This window comes from Maylandia zebra, linkage group LG18, assembly GCF_041146795.1.
Source record: "Maylandia zebra isolate NMK-2024a linkage group LG18, Mzebra_GT3a, whole genome shotgun sequence".
In the NCBI taxonomy this organism is placed as follows: domain Eukaryota; kingdom Metazoa; phylum Chordata; class Actinopteri; order Cichliformes; family Cichlidae; genus Maylandia; species Maylandia zebra.
In genome coordinates, this window is record NC_135184.1 from 28,277,492 (window position 1) to 28,300,952 (window position 23,461).

The 23,461-nt window shown below is 43.7% G+C and overlaps 2 protein-coding genes across 3 annotated transcripts; both read left to right on the top strand.

Moving 5' to 3' along the window:
- The first annotated feature begins 102 nt into the window (after positions 1-102).
- casq1a (calsequestrin 1a) lies at positions 103-11,678 on the top strand. The gene is made up of 11 exons (XM_004565365.4): positions 103-598; positions 3,660-3,753; positions 3,916-4,016; positions 4,180-4,291; positions 4,542-4,615; positions 7,884-8,014; positions 8,120-8,165; positions 8,270-8,324; positions 8,470-8,570; positions 8,696-8,770; positions 10,613-11,678. Exons 1-11 carry the CDS (start codon positions 362-364, stop codon positions 11,006-11,008), a joined length of 1,422 nt encoding a protein of 473 aa, XP_004565422.3. The 5' UTR covers positions 103-361; the 3' UTR covers positions 11,009-11,678.
- A 4,567-nt stretch (positions 11,679-16,245) lies between these two features.
- si:rp71-1g18.1 (uncharacterized) lies at positions 16,246-22,569 on the top strand. 2 transcript variants are annotated; one of them, XM_004565423.5, is made up of 4 exons: positions 16,246-16,619; positions 16,874-17,013; positions 17,193-17,274; positions 20,315-22,569. In XM_004565423.5, exons 1-4 carry the CDS (start codon positions 16,376-16,378, stop codon positions 21,244-21,246), a joined length of 1,398 nt encoding a protein of 465 aa, XP_004565480.4. In that variant the 5' UTR covers positions 16,246-16,375; the 3' UTR covers positions 21,247-22,569. The 2 variants fall into 2 exon arrangements, with proteins under 2 accessions (XP_004565480.4, XP_076732953.1); XM_076876838.1 differs by having other exon boundaries at positions 20,324-22,569.
- Positions 22,570-23,461: the final 892 nt, after the last annotated feature.

Consider the following 23,461-nt stretch of genomic DNA (forward strand, 5'->3'; position numbering starts at 1 on the left):
CATCTCCCCCTCACTCCACCCTCTTTCACTGGTTCCTAACATACACTCAAGCATGCACACACACACAGAAAGCTGTCACCCCAGCCCTGCCTCATCTTCTCCATGCTTAATTACGTGCCACATAGGACCACGGTCACACCTATGTCAGACTAAGCCCAACCCCTCTTGCACCCTGAGCCCACTGCCAGTTGCCCATGTGGGGTTTTTAATAAGGTGGATGCAGGAGGCTGTCTTGCTCTCTTCTGGGTGACGCGGATTGGAAGGGGTTCTCCATACTTTCACCAAACTTTTTTTTTCAATATTTTTCGCCCCTTTCATTTACTTTCTGAAACTGTAAATACATCCACATTAGAGAGGAGTCATGAAGTGGACCTGGGTGCTTGTAGTAGTCTTGCTGTCCTTTGGGAGCATTTCACTGGGCAAGGAGAGCTTGGACTTCCCTGAGTACGATGGCAAGGACCGCGTTCACGACCTCAACGCCAAGAACTATAAGTCCGTGATGAAGAAGTATGACATTATGGTGGTGTACTACCATGACCATCCCGGATCCAGCCGCGCCGCCCAGAGACAGTTCGATATCGAGGAGTTGGCCCTTGAGGTGGGTTAAGATAAGAACTGTGGATAGATGGTGATGAGGAAGCTGTAATATTGGTATTTTATTCATGAGCACATAGATGCTTTCAGCATATTTAACTGCGGTTTTAAAAAAATGGACTGAATAAACTCATCTCCTGTCAGTGACTTGCAAAGAGGAAGTTATTATGGAGAACAGGAGATAAGGCGGTAGAAAATAGCTTTGCTGGATTGAGAAATGCTGAGAAGTGAAGTCCCAAAAATGTGTCACAAGCCTACGGTGTGTCGTCATGTCGACCACCCCGAGGCAAAGAGCTGAGCTGTGAGGACCCAAGGTATCATTTATTTTGGCAAAGGCTGAGCCTGTGTAGAGGATGTGTGTCTGTTTGTGTGCGTCTTTGTGTGATACTGTGTGTGAGGCGAGCAGTTGATGCACTTAACACTCCCTCATCTGATTGCTCATCAGGCCTCACGCCAGCCTGGTTCACATTCCCATAAAAACACACTACATCCCTTTCCACACAAACCTTTCCACTTGTTTACTGTAAGTAAACAACTGTAAGTAAACAAGTGAAAACCACATTCCATTTTCCAAGAAAAGTTCAATTTATCACTTCAAGCAGCTGACTCCATGTTTGCAGACATGCTGATTATTTATACAGAGAGCAAAATTCATTTTTACACTATAACAATCACAGACACAATGCAGAAGTAAGAGGTGCCCAGAGAGCATTTGAAGACACACTTGATATTGTTTAAAGAAGCAGTTATTTGAGAACTGCACTGAACATTGCAGTTCTGAGAAACCAGGTTGATTTCTGATTTATGGCCTGCACTAGATCACGTAGCAACAGTATTTTATGGCATTTGGCATGGCTAATGTACAGTGTAATGTCAAGGCTGCTACCCCATATGCTTGTTGCATTATTGTAATTTGCAAGCCTGGTTTGTTGACTCCTGTTTAAATTTGTTTTATTTTTATGACAACTCTAGGCCAAAAAGGATCATATAAGGAATTCTCAACAGCCCCTAAAAATAAAAATTGTGACAAATATTCTGACTTTGCCTAAACAAATATAGAAGAAATTGTGTGCAACGGATCTCATCAGTAACCAAATCTCATGTGAACAAGACAAAGGAAAAAGGATGAAGGGCTAAAAAAAAACTAGTAATAAATAGCAGTAATGAGGAAAATATTAATAACAAATCAGACAGAGAGAGCAGGAGAGTGAGAGATACGAGAGAGGCTGCTCTCCTTGGCGAATCACATCAAGACCCTCTGGTGTCTGCGTATAGGGCACTGTTGCTCAGCCCTGGGGCTCCAGGCCAGCGCTTGAGATACTGGCTCCAGTAGTGCCAGCTCAGCTCTGCGCTGTGATTGACACATGCAGTACTGTACTTGTCAGCGGATCCCAGAGTATTGAGCATCACTGCCATCTCACCAAAATAGTCCCTGGGGCTGGTGTGGCTTCTGGTGCTATATTTATCCTGAGCTGCTTTTGTGGTGGGTTGAGCTCCGATGGCTTGTGTTTCTCCTTCTGAATGTATTTTGATTTACATTTAATGAAGCTTTATTTATAGTAAGAGGCAACTGCAAAAGGTGCAAACATTTCAGAGGTCAAGGAGCCCTGTGGGGGTTAGTGAAAGTCAAATGAAACATGACATTGTGATGGTGATAATTAAGTGCTTTCGTCCATGCCATTTGAACTTGGTTGATTTTGTTATTAAAGTGACCTCTCAGGTCTGTTACGAATGCTTTGTCAAGGGAAGCGCTGTAGACCAATGTAAGGAAAAGCACCTGCATTCTCCAGACAGATTGCAGGTGCTTTTACACTTCAACACTGAATGGCACACATGAAGGTGTACATGTCTTTCTTTGTTACTCTGCTCATCAAAATGAGCAGATACAGTCAGGTGCTGCACCAGCTGAATATCACTACAGTTCGTAACATCTCAGCCAAGAACAAAAACTGAAAGAAATGTACAGCTGCAGTGCACGCAGACATGAAGCTATGAAATCCCACCCCAGATACTGAGCCTGCTGGTTTAACTTTACATGTAGTTGGGGAGATTCAATTACTCTGAGCAAATGATCTCATCCATGTCGCATCAAATACACATTCAGAACACCCAAGTTCCAAAAACAACTTTGCAGGTTTCAGACTAGGAGGAGCAGGCAGACATAGTTTGCTTTTGCTTTACATACTTTAACTGAAAGACATTTGCAAAAACAATTTATCTGGGTAAAAATAATGTGCTTTATTCAAATGGACATTTGGTGAAATTCACTACTAGGTACTACCAAAAAAATGTATACACATATATTTTTTGGGGAGGCTAAATATGTTTATAGACTAAATATAGCCTGTAAATATATGCCACAAAGTAAATGTGATATATACAACCATGAAGCATTAATCCATTTGCCTGTAAGAAGTTTTATTTTAGTCTGTGTAAATGCCAAAAGGGCACAGTCTGCAAAAAAGGTATAGTGCAATGAAGGGAATAAGTCTGTATGATGTGTAACTTAAAACTAAGCTGCAAATTTTAAACTATTTCACTGTGCCCCACTCATCCAAAACTCCAGTCAGGTTAAAAGAAATTCATAGAATTATCTGCACAACAAACTGCAGGACAGCCTGGTTGGGCTAACTATTTATGCCAGTAAAGCAGCTGCTCAAGATTTCTGACACCAGTGTACATGTATGTGTGTGTGTGTGTGTGTGTGTGTGTCTGCAAGAGTTTGTGTGCACTGTTTACCCTTCAAATGCACTGAGACAGCTCTCAAACAACTTCCTCAATGCAGCTGAGCTGCAAGTGTGATGCTGTCATTGGTGGACCCAACTGTCAGTCACAAGGTTCAAGTTTCATACAGATTTAGAAAGTGCATAAGCGGCGCTCTGAAAAGCAGGCTTTTATGGTAATGAAACTACTGAGTGAGACAACTTTGTCAAAAGGTGTAAATAATAGTGTAGGGGTGTAATGGTGTAGCCTTCCAAATGAGTAAAACACACTATCCCACCACCCCACCCTTTTTTGTGTTGAACTAATAAATTGTTTAATTATTTATGTGCAATGTTTTACAGCTTGCAGCCCAGGTCCTGGATGAGTTTGAAGATGAAGATATTGGAGTTGGTCTCATTGATGCAAAGCACGACAAGGCTGTTGCAAAGAAATTAGGTAAATACAGCTGCAGGCAGTTGGTACATGGCTTATTGTGCAAAAGTCAGACTAGCCAAACAATCACAGTTAAGTTACTGTAACAGAAGTTAGCTAAAATATAATCTGAGCTAACCTGTTCAAAAGCCGCATGATTAAACACAAAATGTTCTTTCCCCTTAGGCCTTGACGAGTCTGACAGCATCTTCGTCTTCACAGACGATGAAGTCATAGAATATGATGGCGAGCTTGCAGCTGACACTCTTGTGGAGTTCATCTATGATGTTCGTGAGGATATAATCTCCCAGTTAATAGCCTGCCTTATTTTAGCAATAAAATCTCTAAATACTGATTTTTCTTCCTTTGAAGATGACCCACAGAGCTTTATTCCAGTTTATTCTCCTCTCTGTCATCTCTGTTGTCTCTCCCTTTTCTCCTTTTCCACAGGTTCTCGAGGACCCTGTGGAAATAATTGACAATAGTAAGGAACTAAAAGGCTTTAAAAACATCGAAGAGGACATCAAATTGGTGGGCTACTTTAAGAGTCACAAGTCAGAACGTAAGAATCCTGTGATACTGTAATGTCATGATAGCCTGTATTGTTTTTAGATAATTCCACATCAAGCAAATTAAACAGCATCCTAACTCTAGGATAATTATCAGAATGTTTTCATTGCAGTTGCTACTATTTGATTTAAGTGAGCACACAAAAACACCAGTAATGATGAGAACAAGAAGTCTACATTCTTAGATATTTCATACATATAGCAATCTACTGAAACAACTTGATGGATGCCTTTAAATTTCAGATTTTGAGGCTTATGCTGATGCTGCTGAAGAGTTCCATCCACACATCCTGTTCTATGCCACATTCAGTCCCAAGGTGAGTAATCAAAGTAAGTTACTTGAGGCTACTATGTGATTAGTCTAGTTTCAGCTTTCAGCACAACTGGTAAAGCTAAAGTCTTTTGAGCACTACGGATATGGGGATTGTTTTTGTAAGGATGATCAGACTCAAAAATTTAACTCAAACATAGAAACATTAAAATGAATTTCTTGAAAACTGTATATTTGCTTGCATGTTTTAATTATCTGAAAACATTTTATTTTAAAAAGTGGCAGAGGGCCCAAGATTGAACTCTGAGGCACTCCATATTTTATGTATCCAGTTTTTATGTGCAACTATAAATACAAAAGCTTTCTAAAAAAAAAAATCTGAAAAATATTTTAAACAAGAATTTTAGATTGCTCCTCCCCTTTTTTTCCTCCCCATCCCCAGCTGCCTCCCTCTTCCCGCTCCAACACACCCACCCACACAAGTAGGGCATTGGGGTGCGGGCGTGTCACCAGGGTGCAGGGGAGGCATTCCCCCCCCCGTCCCCTCCCCGTCCCCTTCTGGCCACCTGTGCCTCAGAGCCGGCGGGCACGCCACTGCAGCCTCCTCTGGCTTCTGCTCCGTGGCTACTGGGTGACCCCTCATCTGGGGCTCTCCTCAGCTCTCCCCAGGAGGGTGGCACGGATGCCCCTCCGGTGGTCCTCCTTGGGCTCTCGCACTCTGGGGCCTCTGGATGTCTGGGGCCTGGATCTCCTCCATGCGTGCTTCATGCCCTGGGGGACAGGGCTATAGATCTCTACATCCTCTAGCACAGCGTTCCCCAACCTTTTTTGCGCCACGGATCGGTTTATGCCCGACAATATTTTCACGGACCGGCCTTTAGGGTGTCGCGGATAAATACAACTAAATAAAACTAGTACCGGTAAAAAAGAAGATTTATTCATAACACACGTGAAAAGACCCAGGAAAACCGAGTTAACGATAAAAACGATAACAAAATAACGCTGAAAACCGATAAAAACCCTGAAAACCATACATTTAACACCTGAGCCTCAACTCTCGCGGCCCGGTACCAAACGACTCACGGACCGGTACCGGTCCAAGGCCCGGGGGTTGGGGACCGCTGCTCTAGCAGACCATTACATGGGGAAACCTTTTGAATACAGTCATGTCTGTCCCGTCTGTAACAACTGAAAATAAAATAAAATAAATAATAACAACAAAGATTGATCAAATGGACCAATGTGGCAAGGCCGTGATGATCCATTTGGCAAAGTAAATCCATTGGGTATCCTTGTTGGTCTTCAGACAACAATTCTGACGGCTAAAGAACCAAATGGGACAGGCAAAAAAAAAAAAAAAAAAAAAAAAAAAATTTTAGATGGCAAAGGGCAGCCCTAGCGGAGCCCATCACCCACCGGGAACGAGTCCGACTTATTGCTGGCAATGCGAACCAAGCTCTTGCGACGGTCGTATAGGGATCGAATGGCCTGTAGCAATGCGCCAGACACCCCATACTCCCGCAACACCTCCCACAGGACACCCCGAGGGACACGGTCGAATGCCTTCTCCAAGTCCACAAAACACATGTACACTGGTTGGGCAAACTCAAGTATCCTTCAGAGGATAAAGAGCTGGTCCAGTGTTCCTCAACCAGGACGTAAAACCGCATTGTTCCTCCTGTATCCGAGGTTCGACTAACGGACGAACTCTCCTCTCCAGCACCCTGACTGAGACTTTCCCAGGGAGGCTGAGGAGTGTGATCCCCCTGTAGTTGGAACACACCCTCCAGTCCCCCTTCTTAAAGATGGGGACCACCACCCCGGTCTGCCAGTCCAGGGATACTGCCCCTGATCTCCACGCAACATTGTAGAGGTGTGTCAACCAGGACAGCCCTACAACGTCCAGAGCCTTCAGGAACTCGGGCGGACCTCATCAACACCAGGGGCTCTGCCACCAAGGAGTTGTTTAACTGCCTCAGTGACCTCGCCTCCGGAAATTGGCGGATCATCCCCCTCATCCCCAGACTCCGCCTCTTCCTCGGAAGACGTGTCAGTGGGATTAAGGAGGTCCTCGAAGTATTCCTTCCACCGCCTGACAATTTTCTCAGTCAAAGTCAGCAGCGCTCCGCCAGCACTATACACAGTGCAGGTAGAGCACCGCTTTCCCCTCCTGAGATGCCTGACGGTTTGCCAGAATCTCTTCGAGGTAGTCCGAAAGTCTTTTTCCATGGCCTCTCCGAACTCCTCCCACACCCGAGTTTTTGCTTCAGCCACTGCCCGAGCCGCATTCCGCTTGGCCTTTCGATACCTGTCAGCTGCCTCCGGAGTCACACAGGCTGACCAAGCCCGATAGGACTCCTTCTTCAGCCTGGTGGCTCCCTTCACCTCTGGTGTCCACCATTTGGTTCGGGGATTAACACCACGGCAGGCACCAACCACCTTGCGGCTGCAGCTCAATGCAGCAGCTTCAGCAATGGAGATGCTGAACATGGTCCATTCGGACTCAATGTCCCCAGTCTCCCTCGGAATGCTGTTGAAGCTCTGCCGGAGGTGTGCGTTGAAGATCTCGCGGACTGGGGCCTCTGCTAGACGTTCCCAGCACACCCTCACTACACGTTTAGGTGCACCAGGTCTGTCCAGCGTCCTCCCCAGGGAGGTCTGGGCCTCTCTGCTTAAGCTGCTGCCCCCGCGACCCAGCCCCGGATAAAGCAGATGAAGATGGATGGATGGATGGAAGAATTTTAGATGCATCTTACATTGCATCGTTTTGAAGATTAAAGTTATGGTTACATTATTATTTGTCCATCATGTGATCATCACGCAAGAAATATAAACACTATGTGATTACCAGTATTTGTGAAGCCATTGGATCAGGGGGCGAGCCTTTCCAAGGTATCCTTAATCAATTCATTCAAGTTAGTGAGGCCTAAGTGATCTTTCTTATATCTAAATATCAGACAGATCTTCCACTAAGATGTTAAGTATATGTTAAGTAAAGCATTTTACACTGTTGTTTCTCTTCCACCCATTGTACACTCACAGATCAGTGGTGGTGAAAAGTGCAGAGTAAGGTACTAGCTGAACTGCTAAATGGAGTGACTTAGGCTTGCAGTGTTTTGCTCAAGTACATTTTAACATATGGATTGAAACATCAACCCTGCAATTAGTCACAAACCTTGGCTAACTTACTAAACACAAATATATATTAATAACACTTTCATTTTTCTTAAGCAAAAACAAATAATAAATAATACACCATTAATATATCCTTTATGGTCAGATGAGGGTTTGAGTTCTTTGGCCCTGTCTTACAGGTCGCCAAGGCTCTGGACCTGAAGCTCAATGAGGTGGACTTCTATGAACCATTTATGGATGAACCAGTTGTTGTCCCAGGAAAACCTTACTCTGAGAAGGAACTGGTGAAATTCATTGAAGATCACGACAGGTAAGTCCTATTTTTGCCACATTAGAAGGATCTCGAGAGGTACAAGCTTCATGATCTGAGTTCCAAGTAAAGGGCATTAAGATTTGAGTAATCTTTGCTTGTTAGACCAACCCTGAGGAAGCTGCAGCCCCACAACATGTACGAGATCTGGGTGAGAAATTATAAACTTGAATTATATTTCCTAGACATAACTTTAATAAGATTGTAACCTAATGTTTTACAGTTTCCCTGAAATTCCGGCCTTTTTTCCCACAGGAAGATGATGTTGATGGTGAACATATTATTGCCTTTGCAGAGGAGTCTGACCCAGGTAAAGGAATCTTAAATGAAGTATAAAAACATATCTATGAGCATCTGTAATGACAGTTGTTTCTGATCATCCTGTAATGCTGTTTAGTTTTTGTTATTTAGATAGCTGTTTAGCTTAGACTGCGATGTACTTTTCCACTACTCAGATGGTTTCGAGTTCCTGGAGATTCTAAAGCAAGTTGCCGAGGATAACACTGACAACCCCGACCTCAGCATTGTCTGGATCGACCCTGATGACTTCCCTCTGGTAACAATATGAAGCAGTGTAATATGCTCTTTAGAAACAAGAGGCTGTGAGGCACTCTGCACAGTTTTACTGATAGCAGTTGGGTTGATAACAGCAACTAATCTTTTGCTTACTTTCCCCTGCAGCTCCTGCCACACTGGGAAAAGACTTTTGGAATTGACCTGTCGCACCCACAGATTGGTGTTGTTGAAGCTGATGATGTAAGTAATATTTTGAGTATGACCTTATTACCAAATTCAAAACATTTCTTTGTATTGTTCCTCTGATGTACTGTTATACATTCTGTTTATAGTTCAATTCAATTCAGATTGAATTCAGATTTCTTTATACAGCACCAAATCACAATAACTGTTGCCTATTATTAAAGGTGCTTTATATTGTAAGTTAACGACCCTACAGTAATATAGAGAAAACCCCATCAAACCACCCCCTATGAGCAAGCACTTGGCAACAGTGGGAAGAAAAAACTCCCTTTTAACAGGAAGAAACTTCCAACACCACCAGGGTAGGGGAAGGGCAGCCATCTGCCATGACCAATGAGGAGAGATGAGTTATTAATTATTACATTTGTTCATTTTCAATTTAATATTTTTATTCTTAGGCTACGTCCACACGTACCCGGGTATTTTTGAAAACGCAGATTTTTCTATGCGTTTGCACCTTTCGTCCACACATAAGCGGCGTTTTTGGTCACTGAAAATGGAGATTTTTAAAAACTCCGGCCTGGGTGGATATTTTTGAAAACTCAGTTTTTGCATTTACGTGTGGACAACAAAAACGGAGAAAACGCAGAAAACGCAGCGTCAAAGGTGTGCGCCTTTTTTGACGTCACACTGTGCGCCACGTTATTGTTTCGGTGAAATGAATTTCTACAATACTGTTACTGTTAATTCTACTCTCTGCAGTGTTTAAATGCTTACATATACACACACAGTTACTGTCCCTCCACACAAACGACTCGGTTCTGCTTCTATACCCCAGCTTTGTTTACTATTTCCCACCGAGGCTTCTAGACTTCTGATTGGCCAACATTTCTACACGGTTAGGAATATATCGCCACCTGTTGCTTTCCTTCATTTCTGCATTTACTTGTGGACGGGATTATTTTTTAAAACGAAAACAGAAAATCTCAGTTTTCAAAAATACCTGTGTACGTGTGGACGTAACCTTAGACTCTAGATCATCCTTATGTCAGATACACTTTACTTTCTCAGTTAATGGTGTATCTGATACAAGCTATTTTAGTTTCATTTTTGGAAAAGTTAGTATTTATTAAACCTTTTGACATTAAAAAAATGTATCAACTTATTGCTTTATAATGTTTATTAACGTTTTTTGGGAGAAAATTACAATGATGATGAAGAAGTCTCAAAAATTTTCAAAAACTCACGTATCAAATAAGCTGCACTTGGCATTAAGGCCACCAACTTAAGCTTGCTTTGTTTGGCTCTCACAAAGAGAAAGACCTGAGAGCCAGTGGGAGGGGTTGTGGTCAGAGTCAGTGGTATCTGTCTCAGATAACCAAATAAGCTCTCTTTGACATCACACAGAGCCAAGACTAGAAAGAAATGTCTGAAACTGAGGGTTTGGAGCAGTATGAAGCTGGGATTTTGGCTTACATGGATTACAACGGTCATTTTTATTGTTAGTGTCCACTGTGGCACACCAATGCTAGACCTGACCACATAGTTCACTCAGTACACTTTTTATTAGGTTGGTGGTTCTTTCTGCACACGGCCACAGCTTTTCAGTTGTGTCCCACATACACACAGCAACCCCACCCTCAGGTCCCGGCACTTGTCATGCAGAGGAGGCGTGATGAACTGATGGAGCTCTGGTGTGTCAGCCTCCCCTGCAGCCGCACCACAAACCACGCCCAGCCACATCCACTAATGTAACAGCTTACACTTGACAGAAATAAGGGAGGCATATGGCCATGGTTCATTCAAGTTTAGGCTCATCGTGTCTTTAAAGGTACCCTGAACCTTCACCTTTTCAGAGAATCCACAACAGAGCAGTTACTGTTGGTTTTTTGCCCCCAGGCTGACAGCGTGTGGCTGGACATGGATGACGGTGAGGACCTGCCCTCTGCAGATGAGCTGGAGGACTGGCTCGAGGATGTTCTGTCAGATGAAATCGATCCTGATGACGATGATGACGACGATGACGACGATGACGACGATGATGACGACGATGATGACGACGATGACGACGACGACGATGATGATGATGACGATGATGATGACGACGATGATGATGATGACGATGATGATGATGACGACGATGATGACGACGACGACGATGATGACGACGACGATGATGATGACGATGATGATGACGACGACGATGATGACGACGATGACGATGACGACGATGACGATGACGATGACGACGACGACGACGACGACGATGATGACGATGACGATGATGATTATTAAACAATTAAGTCATAAATTACTTTTCAAGTCTGACCAATGCAGTTTCAAGACTCAGCGTCACTAACTCTGTCATATCATCCTTTCTTGAAACCAGTTATCATGTTGATATCTCATCTTCTCATCACCCTCCCTCTGCATCACATCAGAACATTATTCCAGTAATCATTTGACCCTCTCACCTCCATATCCTCTAATGCTCCATGTAACAAAGTACTAAGAAGCCACAGTGCCTTTATCCCCACATGTAAAAATAAAAAAAAATGATTTGAAACCTTGCAATCTACTTCTATTGATTTTTATACTATTAAAGTGTTTATTTTCCTAATACTGGAAGGGTTGCATTGTTTTATGCATTATGTCTGAATCCATCTGTGGAGTCTGTTGCCGTCTGAATGTGTATTATTTATGTTCACTTAGTTTCTTGTTTTCCCCACAACCGAAACGACTGAGGTCAGATCCTAGGGTGCTAACAAGCTTTTGTTACAGGTCTTGAATATCACCAGCCTACTCTGTAAAATCAATGTAATGCTGTACACTGAATGTGCTGTACATCATATGGATGTTTTCTACGATGATGAAATATGACAACAGCCATATTCTATTTTTGTAACAAGAGGAATTTAACGTACTGTGAAGTCTTAAATAAATGACAGCTTGGACGGAAACCTCACTACTGTATAGTTTTTAAAGATGTGTATGTGTGTGTGCATGTGTGAAATATACACGATAGCAAGTCATGAATTCTCATCCTCATCATGAAAACAATCTGAGGAGTTCTTCATCTCATCAAGTGTGCTTAGACTAAATAGGTACAAAGAAATCACTTTCAGCACTTAAAGCTACAGTGTTAAAATATTACTAAAGAAGATACAGTTTTGATACTTGCCACTTCATTAGGTAAACTTCAATGTTGCCAGGATAGCATCATGCAGTTGCTGCAGATTTGTTGACTGCACATCCATGATCCAAATCTACCACTCCTCTACATTGCAGAGGTGCTCTACTGCAGCGGTCCCCAACCTTTTTTTGCACCACGTTTATGCCCGACAATATTTTCACGGAACGGCCTTTAAGGTGTCGCGGATAAATACAACAAAATAAAACTAGTACCGGTACCGAAAAAAAGAAGATTTATTCATAACACATGTGAAAAGACCCAGGAAAACCAAGTTAACGATAAAAACGATAACAAAATAACGCTGAAAACCGATAAAAACCCTGAAAACCATACATTTCAAACCTGAGCCTCAACTCTCACGGCCCGGTACCAAACGACTCACGGACTGGTACCGGTCCGAAACCCAGGGGTTGGGGACCGCTGCTTTACTGTACTGAAATTTAGTGACTGTGGCCATTTGAGTACAATGAACTCACTGTCATGTTTAAAGAACCAGTTTGAAATGACCTGAGCTTTGTGACATGGCACATTATTCTTGAAGCAACCTTCAGATGAGTACACTGTGGTCATAATATGGTTACCACCAATACTCAGGTAGGTTGTCGTGTTTAAATGATTCTCAGCTGGTACCAAGGGGCAGAAAATTTGCCATGATGATACTAGACCTCCCTCTCCCCAGCCACCTCCTCCAGCTTGTCCAGCCGAGAGATATAATCTCACCAGTGTACCCTGGGTCTGCCCAGGACACACTGGTGGTGGGACATGCCCAGAACACCTCACGCAGGAGGCACCCAGGAGGCATCCTTATCAGATGCCCGAACCACCTCAATTGGCTCCTTTTGATGTGGAGGAGCAGCGACTCTACTCTGAGCCCTTCCTCGATGGCCGAACCTCTCACCCTATCTCTAAGGGAGAGGCCAGCCACCCTTCGGAGCAAGCTCATTTCTGCCTTCGAACGGCCTGTAGCAATGGGCCAGACACCGCATACTACCGAAGCACCTCTCACAGGACACTCCGAGGGACACGGTCGAATATCTTCTTCAAGTCCACAAAACGCATGTACACTGGTCGGGCAATCTCCCATGCACCCTCAAGTATCCTTGAGAGAACAAAGAGCTGGTTCATTGTTCCACAACCAGGACGAAAACCGCATTGTTCCTCCTGTATCCGAGGTTCGACTAACGGATGGATTCTCCTCTCCAGCACCCTGGCTGAGACTTTCCCAGGGAGGCTGAGGATTGTGATCCCTGTATAGTTGGAACACACACTCCAGTCTCCCTTCTTAAAGCTGGTAACCACCACCTGGTCTTCCAATCCAGAGGTACCGACCCTGATCTCGTGTTCAGATCCGAGAGGTCGTTCCTTCCAATTACACCCCTCCAGCTCTCACTGTCATTGCCCACATGAGCATTGAAGTCTCCCAGTAGGACAACAGAGTCCCCGGGCGGAGCACCCTCAAGCACCCTGACCGGGGACTCCAAGAAGGCTGGGTACTCTGAACGGTCACTCGGAGCATAAGCGCAGATGAGAGTCAGGACCCATTCCCCGACCCCAAAGGCACAGGGAACAAATCCTAATAGGGAACAAACCCCAGTGTACAGTCAGTAAGCCGAGGGGATACTAGGATACCCAGCACCTCCAGACTGAGATAGAGTCCCTCCCCTCTCCAGGAGACTGGTTCCAGAGCCCAAGCAGTGTATTGAGGTGACCCCAACTATATCTAGTGGGTACCTCTCGACCTCACGCTCTAACTCGGGCTCCTTCCCCACCAGAGAAGTGACATTCCATGTCCCAATTGCTAGTCTTGGTACCTGGGGATCGCTCTGCCATGGCCTCCGCTTCTGGCCACTGCCCACCAGACAATGCACCCGACCCCTACGCCGCCTCCTGCGGGTGTTGGGCGCCCGCAGGAGGATGGACCCACAGCCCGAAAAAGGGAGATGAATACTCTCGGGCACCCTCCCCAGGCCCAGCTCCAGGTCGGGGCCCCCGTAAACCCTATCCCAGGCGGCATGAACTGTTCCTTTGATGTTCTACTCATGGGGGTCTTCTGAATCACTCCTTGTCTGGTCCCTCACCCAGGACCAGGACACAGCCCCTGGGATCCCTGGGACACACAAACTCCTCCACCACGATAAGGTAGTGATTTACAGAGGTGGGATAGAAAAATATTTTGGGGGAATTCAAAGGGTTTAGGGGATTAAATTTTCTTTGAGGATTTTCAGCTTGATTCCCTGTGGGAATATTAGAGGTCAAGCTACTGAAAAGATATCTCCAGTGATGAAGAGGTAGACTTGATAAGTTAAATATTGATGGACTCTATTTTGCCCCCTTCTGTTTTGTATTTCCTGTGTGCTTCTGTGCAGAGTCAGTGTGAACTTGAAAAAGCTTTCCTTCAAGAATGAAAACATAGCGTTACTCTGGGATGGTGGCTGTACTAAAAGATAAAACCAGAGTGAATTATGTTTATCATGAGCACTAATTACGCTGTGGCAGCAAACCAGAAACATTGCCATAATATTTTCATACTCCAGCCTACCTGTTTGTGCAAGTGCACAAGGTCTTTAAGAGCATACACCCTGTGTATCCTGTTTTGACTGGTGGGAGGGATAAAGGTGGGACAGAAAAATTACATTTTTGTTTATATGAGAGTCCTGGGTGTGTCTAAAAGCTGTAATAAAACTCTGATTTCAGTTTATTTCTGAAATTCCTCTTACAGGAACACCATGAAGAGCCACTTTAAAACTATAAGCTCTAAGCCACAATGTTATAACCACCTACCAATCAATGTTAAGGTCACTAAAGTGCAGTGAATCCTTTGGACCAGGCTTATTTTGTCACATCATTATGGATAGTCACTTTATTAAACACCATCAAAAAGAAGAAGCAAGAAGGTTGGACATAATCCAGGATGAAGTTTTGAGACGTGATGTACTGACAAAGCTGTTCCAGAATTCTTTCTTTCTAAGTTTTATTTAACTAAGTAAAATTTTGGTTATCAAAACTGACCATTATCTGTCAATCACCTCTCTTTTGTCTGAGCTTAGCTCATGTAAACAGTATATGCAAATCATATTAACAAGTAAGGCAATGTTGAGATTCAAAATAAAAATGAAACTGCACATGGACACAAAAACAGAAAAGGGTGGGATAATTAGGGAAAATGAGGAACATTTAATATAGAATTAAAAAGAATGAGAGGAATACAGATATAGGAATACAGAATAGATATACCAGGGGAAGATTGCAGTATTTTCACATTACATCCGCAAAAAAGGCAGATGCTCAGATATTTTTAGGGGAAATTGCATATTACAGTTTTCCCCAATTGTTTACACACTTTCCTGAAAGAATGCCTCGTATTGTCAGAGAAATAAAAAAAACACACACACAAAACGGGCAAAACCCTTCAATTCTCCTGTAAATGAAACGCTACATTCAAAACGATATAATTTCTTGTCAAAATGGCATTTTGTTTTCAAATGACACACACAAACATCACATGAATAGACATTTATTAGAACCAACTGAACACTGATGTGCTTAATGTAAAACACTATGACCATTCTTCTACCAGTCATCATAATGACTTGCTGTAAGCCTTTTTTTTTGTTCAGAGTATGATTACTGTACAGTGCTGTAATTTATACAGTGTTGAGAGTATGCATCAATTGTGGGATTGTGTGGGACTTACTTGCATATAGTTGCATCGCAATTCTTTGACTCTTTCTGAATTGCGTTCAAATGGCACCCTGGTTGATCCTCAGATTATTTCTGTGCAAGAGATGGTCCAGTGTTGATAAGTTGACCCTATCAATATTTTGAAATATGTTGTTGTCTTCTATTATTTTTCTTTATATTTGTTATGAGGTTTTTTCTAGAAACCATGTTTATCATTTCAGTCTCCTGTTCAGGAGACCACCTCATGTTGGTAAGCTTTCAGCTCTGCAATAAAAACAGTATACTGTAAAATACTGCAGCGTGACGTCAACTCCAAAGCCCTATTACTGTACTTGTACTTCAAACACAATGGCTACGACATGTAACTGATGCACTAATCCCCTGAACCAATTCTGCTACACTGCAAGCACGATTCCTACTTTTTTAAAACACACTTAAAAAAAAACAGAAAATACTGTAAAGTATGTGGGAAATGTACTCCTACTTTGTATTCCTACATAGTAGTGTGTAAACAATTGGGAAAAACTAACATAGATTATAGAAGTAGGGCTTCGACAGTAACCACGCTAATCCACAAGGTGGCGGTAATGCACCTTAAAGGTCTTTGCCGGCTGCCAATTAGCAAACTGAAAGAAGAGGAAGGCCATTCCTTTGGCCACTCCTCCCCCACTAGTAGACACACCTCTTCCCTCTGCAAACCATGTGGCTATACGGTTGGTAAATAAATACTTCTTCTAAATTTTAACTTGCTTTACGGTGTGAACTTCTGCACGGCAGGAACAGGCAGCATGTCGACGGTGGTCGTGAGCCTCCAGGCGCAGGTGGAGTCGGTGCTAGGCTCGCTGGTTAAAGCGGCCTCGGTGGAGTTAATCAAACTGTTCGAGAGCAGATACCGAGCATCCGAGGTGGACCTGGGCCGCGGTGAGGACGGGAAGGGAAGTGAAACCTCGGATGTTTTATCGAGCGGGGACACAAAACGGAGCATCGGAGTGCAAGTGGGCGACAGCGCGGAGGAGCCGTCGCTGCTTCATGGTTCGTGTTTCTGAGGCTTTAAACGTCGTTACTTCCTGTTTGTGTTCACAGCTCTGCTGCAGCTCCTGGTACACGAGTGGGGCTTTTAGCTCCAGTAAAAAAATAAATAAAAACATGTTTGAAAGTTATTCCAACAGAGTTCTGTGACGTCGATAAAGAAATAGTTTGATGCATGTTTGCATATCACCAAGCAATCTTGCACGAAGCTGAAGTGTAGTTGCCAGCGTTAACCCTCCCCCTCCTCTACTCCGTAGGGCTCACTTTTGTCTCGGATAGCGATTATGTGAGGGAGTGCAAGGAGGTGGTGATGGAGGGTTGCCTCATTCCGCCAGAAATCCTCTTGGCTGAAGATAATGGGCCTGCTGACCCCGAGTGGTCATCCCTGAAGGATCCGGTCAGTAAGAATTTACAGGGGCTGTAAATCACCTGTGGAATGAAGAACAGGCACTTTATGAAGCCTGGTCTGCTTTTCTCTGTTGCCCGTTTTTTATTACTGCGATGCTTCAGGTGCGGTATGCATTGCACTAGTCATGATGCATGCATGCAAATGTGTCTTGTTCCTTCTTTGGTCAGGTTGTGGATACGGTGGAGTTGAGCGTCCTTGGAGCAGAGTCTCCATCTGACTGTGGTGCTCAGACAGAAGTTGATTTGCATGGTAAGAACTTTGTGTTATGCTGACACAGTGGAAGCATGAACACATTATGCATGCTAGACACACACCATGCATACTACATTAAAAAAGTCAGCGTACAATTGATCTGGTTGCATAACTCATTTGTTTTGTTTTGCTTTTTGTTGTTTTCTTTTATCTTGAAAAGGGGCAAGGTACATGAGGCTAGCATCTGAATGTGCGAGGACCCGAAAATTATGTAAAATAATTCATAAATAATTGATGCAAAGTAGAATGGGCAGTATTCTGATCTACCCTGTGCACAGTTCTGTTTGGAAATGATCCATTCATCATAAGCAATAGGATTAAGTTATTAAAGTTATTTTTTGTAACTTCTTTCATATTCCCTCCACACATCATAGCAACTCTCCCATGCATAATAGGAGAGTTGCTTTGATGCTACTTTCCAATGGACAGTGCCTGCAGGTACATATACACACATACCAGATACAGTGGGGCAAAAAAGTATTTAGTCAGCCACCGATTGTGCAAGTTCCCCCACTTAAAATGATGACAGAGGTCAGTAATTTGCACCAGAGGTACACTTCAACTGTGAGAGACAGAATGTGAAAAAAAATCCATGAATTCACATGGTAGGATTTGTAAAGAATTTATTCGTAAATTAGGGTGGAAAATAAGTATTTGGTCACCTCAAACAAGGAAAATCTCTGGCTCTCACAGACCTGTAACGTCTTCTGTAAGAAGCTTTTCTGTCCCCCACTCGTTACCTGTATGAATGGCACCTGTTTGAACTCATCATCTGTATAAAAGACACCTGTCCACAGCCTCAAACAGTCAGACTCCAAACTCCGCCATGGCCAAGACCAAAGAGCTTTCGAAGGACACCAGGAAAAGTATTGTAGACCTGCACCAGACTGGGAAGAGTGAATCTACAATAGGCAAGCAGCTTGGTGTGAAAAAATCAACTGTGGGAGCAATCATCAGAAAATGGAAGACATACAAGACCACTGATAACCTCCCTCGATCTGGGGCTCCACGCAAGATCTCATCCCGTGGGGTCAAAATGATCATGAGAACGGTGAGCAAAGATCCCAGAACCACACGGGGGGACCTGGTGAATGACCTGCAGAGAGCTGGGACCAAAGTAACAAAGGTCACCATCAGTAACACACTACAACGGCAGGGAATCAAATCCCGCAGTGCCAGACGTGTTCCGCTGCTGAAGCCAGTGCATGTCCAGGCCCGTCTGAAGTTTGCCAGAGAGCACATGGATGATACAGCAGAGGATTGGGAGAATGTCATGTGGTCAGATGAAACCAAAGTAGAACTTTTTGGTATAAACTCAACTCGTCGTGTTTGGAGGAAGAAGAATACTGAGTTGCATCCCAAGAACACCATACCTACTGTGAAGCATGGGGGTGGAAACATCATGCTATGGGGCTGTTTTTCTGCCAAGGGGACAGGACGACTGATCCGTGTTAAGGACAGAATGAATGGGGCCATGTATCGTGAGATTTTGAGCCAAAACCTCCTTCCATCAGTGAGAACTTTGAAGATGAAACGAGGCTGGGTCTTCCAACACGACAATGATCCAAAACACACCGCCCGGGCAACAAAGGAGTGGCTCCGTAAGAAGCATTTGAAAGTCCTGGAGTGGCCTAGCCAGTCTCCAGACCTCGACCCCATAGAAAATCTGTGGCGGGAGTTGAAAGTCCGTGTTGCTCGGCGACAGCCCCAAAACATCACTGCTCTCGAGAAGATCTGCATGGAGGAATGGGCCAAAATACCAGCTACTGTGTGTGCAAACCTGGTAAAGACCTATAGTAAAAGTTTGACCTCTGTTATTGCCAACAAAGGTTATGTTACAAAGTATTGAGTTGTATTTCTGTTATTGACCAAATACTTATTTTCCACCCTGATTTACGAATAAATTCTTTACAAATCCTACCATGTGGATTCATGGATTTTTTTTTCACATTCTGTCTCTCACAGTTGAAGTGTACCTCTGGTGCAAATTACTGACCTCTGTCATCATTTTAGGTGGGGGAACTTGCACAATCGGTGGCTGACTAAATACTTTTTTGCCCCACTGTAAATACTATGACGAGTACCTGGATTTCTGTCTGATGTTAAGTGTCATCAGTAAAGCTGTGGCTTTTTGCTCCCTCAGACCAGTAAACCACAACATTGAGAAACCTGTGTGTTCCTCTATGATGCAGGATGTGTATCGCACGCAAGTTGTAATGCGGCATTATTCTTGCAAATATCGATTTTTAGCATCACGCGATAGTTTAATAATGTGGTGGAGCAAGTAGGCTTAGGCTAAATGCTTTTTTTATACACAGAGTAGCAATACAAAAGTTTGACTCAATTTTATTTATACAGCGCCAAATCACAACAACGGTCTCCTCAAGGTGCTTTATATTGTAAGGTAGACCCTACAGTAATACAACAGTGTATCATGAGAGTGTGCTGTGCTAACACTTGGAAACACTTTGTTGTGTTGCTGCCGTGTCGTGCTAACAGCAGCGATACTTGACCATTTCACTTCACAGCTACATGAATTAGCAAGAACACTAGCTCCGCTCGTCACTCACGGCACTCTGTCACCTGTCTTTAATAATTACCGTGGTTAAAGATTGTTAAATTTCAGAACGTTGTGCTTCCATCATTACACTCCCATGAAGCACATCGTGCACTCACTCATGTGGTGCAAGAATTCGGACGGGGTAGAGCTGCAAAGTTTGAGTGCCAGTGTCACGCTGTTGCATTTTGTGAGCATTTTTACATTTTATGGTTTCAAATAATGTCAAATTCTTCAGTTGTGGGGATTATTTAACATACATACAAACATACAAAAACAAGGTGAGGACACGTGTAATGACAGTGTTTTAAATACCGTATCTGCCCCTGTTATTTGATGGCTCCTCTTCTATTATTTTGCATGCATAGCATCCACTGAGAGACAGAGACATTTTGTAAGAGAGTGAAGGGGTTTGGGAAGCTTCATGAAAGGATGGTGAAAATGTTCAGTGTCATTAAAGATGTATGTGATCTGTTTCAGTCTCCACAGAGACGTCAGCTGATCAGAAGCTTCTTGTAATTCAGCCTGACACGAACAACTCTGCTTCTGGGGAGAAGGTGAAGTTTGTTTGCCCGCTGATCCTTAAGCTGGAGTCTCCAACACCCAAAGTTGATCAATCGGAGAAGCCTGCTCAAGCCGAGCCTCAGCAGGCCAGTGTCAGCACAGCTAAAGGCACTGCCTACAGTCCATCCCCATCTGATGGCGCTGCGACTCCTGCACACACTGGAGTGTGGGAGTGGGTCCACGCTCAGAAGGAAGCAAAGAACCATCTCCAGATGAAATTGAAACTCACATCTCCAGATCCAAAGCTGCTGCGTCCCTGCGCAGTGCAGCTGGTAAATGTTCTCACGTTGCCTGAATCAGACATTCAGGGCGACGCTGCCAAAGCTCACAGCGTTGACCTCAAAAACGGTTGGCCTGTGCCAAAAGATCTCCGCCGTCATCAAGGTCTTCACACTGGCCATCGCCTGTGCTGCTTCACCAGATGCGCAAATGACATATGGCGCCTCCAAACGGTCATCAGTCGCTCCCGAGATGGATACTCTTGCAGCATCTGCGGGAAAACATTCAGCCGGAGGAAGATCCTCCGGCGGCACAAGCGCTTCCACACCGGAGAAAAGCCGTACTCGTGTTCTGCGTGCTCTAAAACGTTCGCCCTGCGAAAGAGTCTCCGCCGCCACTCGAGGTTCCACACGGGGGAGAGGCCGCACACCTGCACGCAGTGCGGTAAAAGCTTTCGGCTGCGAGACAACCTAAAAGCGCACTTGAGGTTTCACTCCGGAGAGAAGCCTTTCAGCTGTGCCACGTGCGGCAAGACGTTCAGGATCATGAGGAATCTAGAGAAGCACAAAGTGAACCACTGTGAGCTCTTCGTTCCTTCATTCAGAACGATCGCCGGCTTAAAGCTGTAGGAACAGCTGTGAGCAGCCACACGGATGTCTACCTCACACTGAAGACACTATAAACAGAAGCTGTCCCGAGAAACTTAAAGAAGAGAAGTGAAAGTCATAAGATTGCTTATGTTGATTGTTTATTTGGAGTTGTCCTAAAATAACTGGGGTTGTAATTGGATCTTAGGAGCTTGAGAAAAGAAGGCAGCTGGACTTCTTTAGGTTTGGAAAGACGTTTCGCATCCAAGAAGATGTCCCGGGTATTGACACCATAGTCGCTGACGTGGGACATTAAGGGTGAAACCACCTCCCAGGGCCAATAACCCCAATATGGTTTACCTGAGGCTCTCCACCTTCTTGTTTTTGAAACCAAAGCATCTTTCTAAACTTAAAGAAGTTCAGCTGCCTTCTTTTTTTTCTTCTGTCCCACCTCCTATGACGACCAATGACCTTAATGACTGCCATTTTTTGGGGGGGAGTTGTACTACAAAATTTTTTTTTGGGGGGGGGGTTCTGCTGTAATTTGTGTGTTTAGTTCATGCCATAGTTTTTGTGATTGTGGGTTATTAATGGGGCTGCAAGACTGCGACTACTACACATGTTTTGGCATTAAACCTCCTGAGAAACGCACAATCAAATTGCAGGGAAACCCACCCGCCACTGCACAGTTAACCAGCTTACAAATGCTCTGGTGCTCCTTGGAGATGGAGATGTTATAAATGTCTTGAAACACAGCATTAATGGGTAGACCTGAGATATCTGGTGGTTGTCTGTATTGGAAAGCCTACGGTTCTCCACCTCTCAACATTTCATGTTAAATGATGTGCTTTTATACACTCTTATCTTTTATAGATTTGTTTTTCAAGTCTTTGTTTTTGTTTTAATTAACACTTATGTCACTTATTACTGACTCTTTGACTTTGTAGCACGTTACGATTATTCGCCGTCTGTAGATGTCTTGCTCTCCATGACCTGTATGTTTCATGGTGACTTTATAAGTTAAAACGTAACAAATATGCTCTCGTCTTCATTTAAGGGACGGGTTTTTTTTTTTTTTTTTTTTTTTTTTTTTATTAACTACATGTGAATTGAATAACATCTTGTTTTCAGTGTTTTTAATAACTTTTTCTGATGAACATTTGTCTCTTGTATCAATAAAAAAAATTTTTTTTAAAGTTTATTTTGTGTGTGAAGATCAAAGCATTCAAACCAATGTAAATACAAAATGCAGCTTTTAATGCTGATTTCATTTATTATTGGGAAAGGCGGCTATTTAAACCCACTTTATGAAAAACTAATTGCCCCATAAACCTAATAACTAGTTGTTCCACTCTGGGCAGCAAGAACTGCAATCAAGCCTTTGTGATAGCAGGCAATGAGGTTTTTAGATGGCAGTGAAGGAACTCTTGTTTGTATAATTAATTTAATTCAGCCACATTGGAGGAGTTTTGAGTATGAAGAGCCTGCAAACTGATGCTTTTTAATATTTGGGTCATTCAGAGGTGGACTTGCTAGGGGCGATCGTGGCTCAAAAGTTGGGAGTTCGCGTTGTAATCGGAAGGTTGCCGGTTCAAGCCCCAGCTTGGACAGTCGGTCGTTGTGTCCTTGGGCAAGACACTTCACCCGTTGCCTACTGGTGGTGGTCAGAGGGCCCAGTGGTGCCAGTGTCCAGGAGCCTCGCCTCTGTCAGTGCCCCCCAGGGTGGCTGTGGCTACAATGTAGCTGCCATCACCAGTGTGTGAATGTGTGAATGACAGGTTGTGTAAAGCGCTTTGGGGTCTTTAGGGACTAGAAAAGCGCTATACAAATACAGGCCATTTTTTTGTTGATGTGTTTTCCTGGTAGAGAGCAGAATTTATTGTTCCATTAATTACAGCAAAGCAGCCCCAGACCGTCACACTACCACCACCATGTTTGGTATGATGTTATCTTTATGATGTCCTGTGCTGGTTTTATGCTAGATGTAAAGGGACTTAAACCTTCCAAAAACTCTTGTCAGTCCACAGAATTTTTTGCTGTTGACAGATGTAAGACGATACTTTGTGTTCTTTTCAGTCAGCAGTGGTTTTCTCCTTGGAGCTCTCCAATGGATGCCATTTTTGCCTTGTCTGTTTCTTATTATTGCATCGTGATCACTGACCTGCACTGATACTGTAATTCTCTCATCACCCACAATCAGTCATGACACATGGTCGCCCCTCCCTGAGCCTGGATCTGCTGGAGGTTTCTTCCTGTT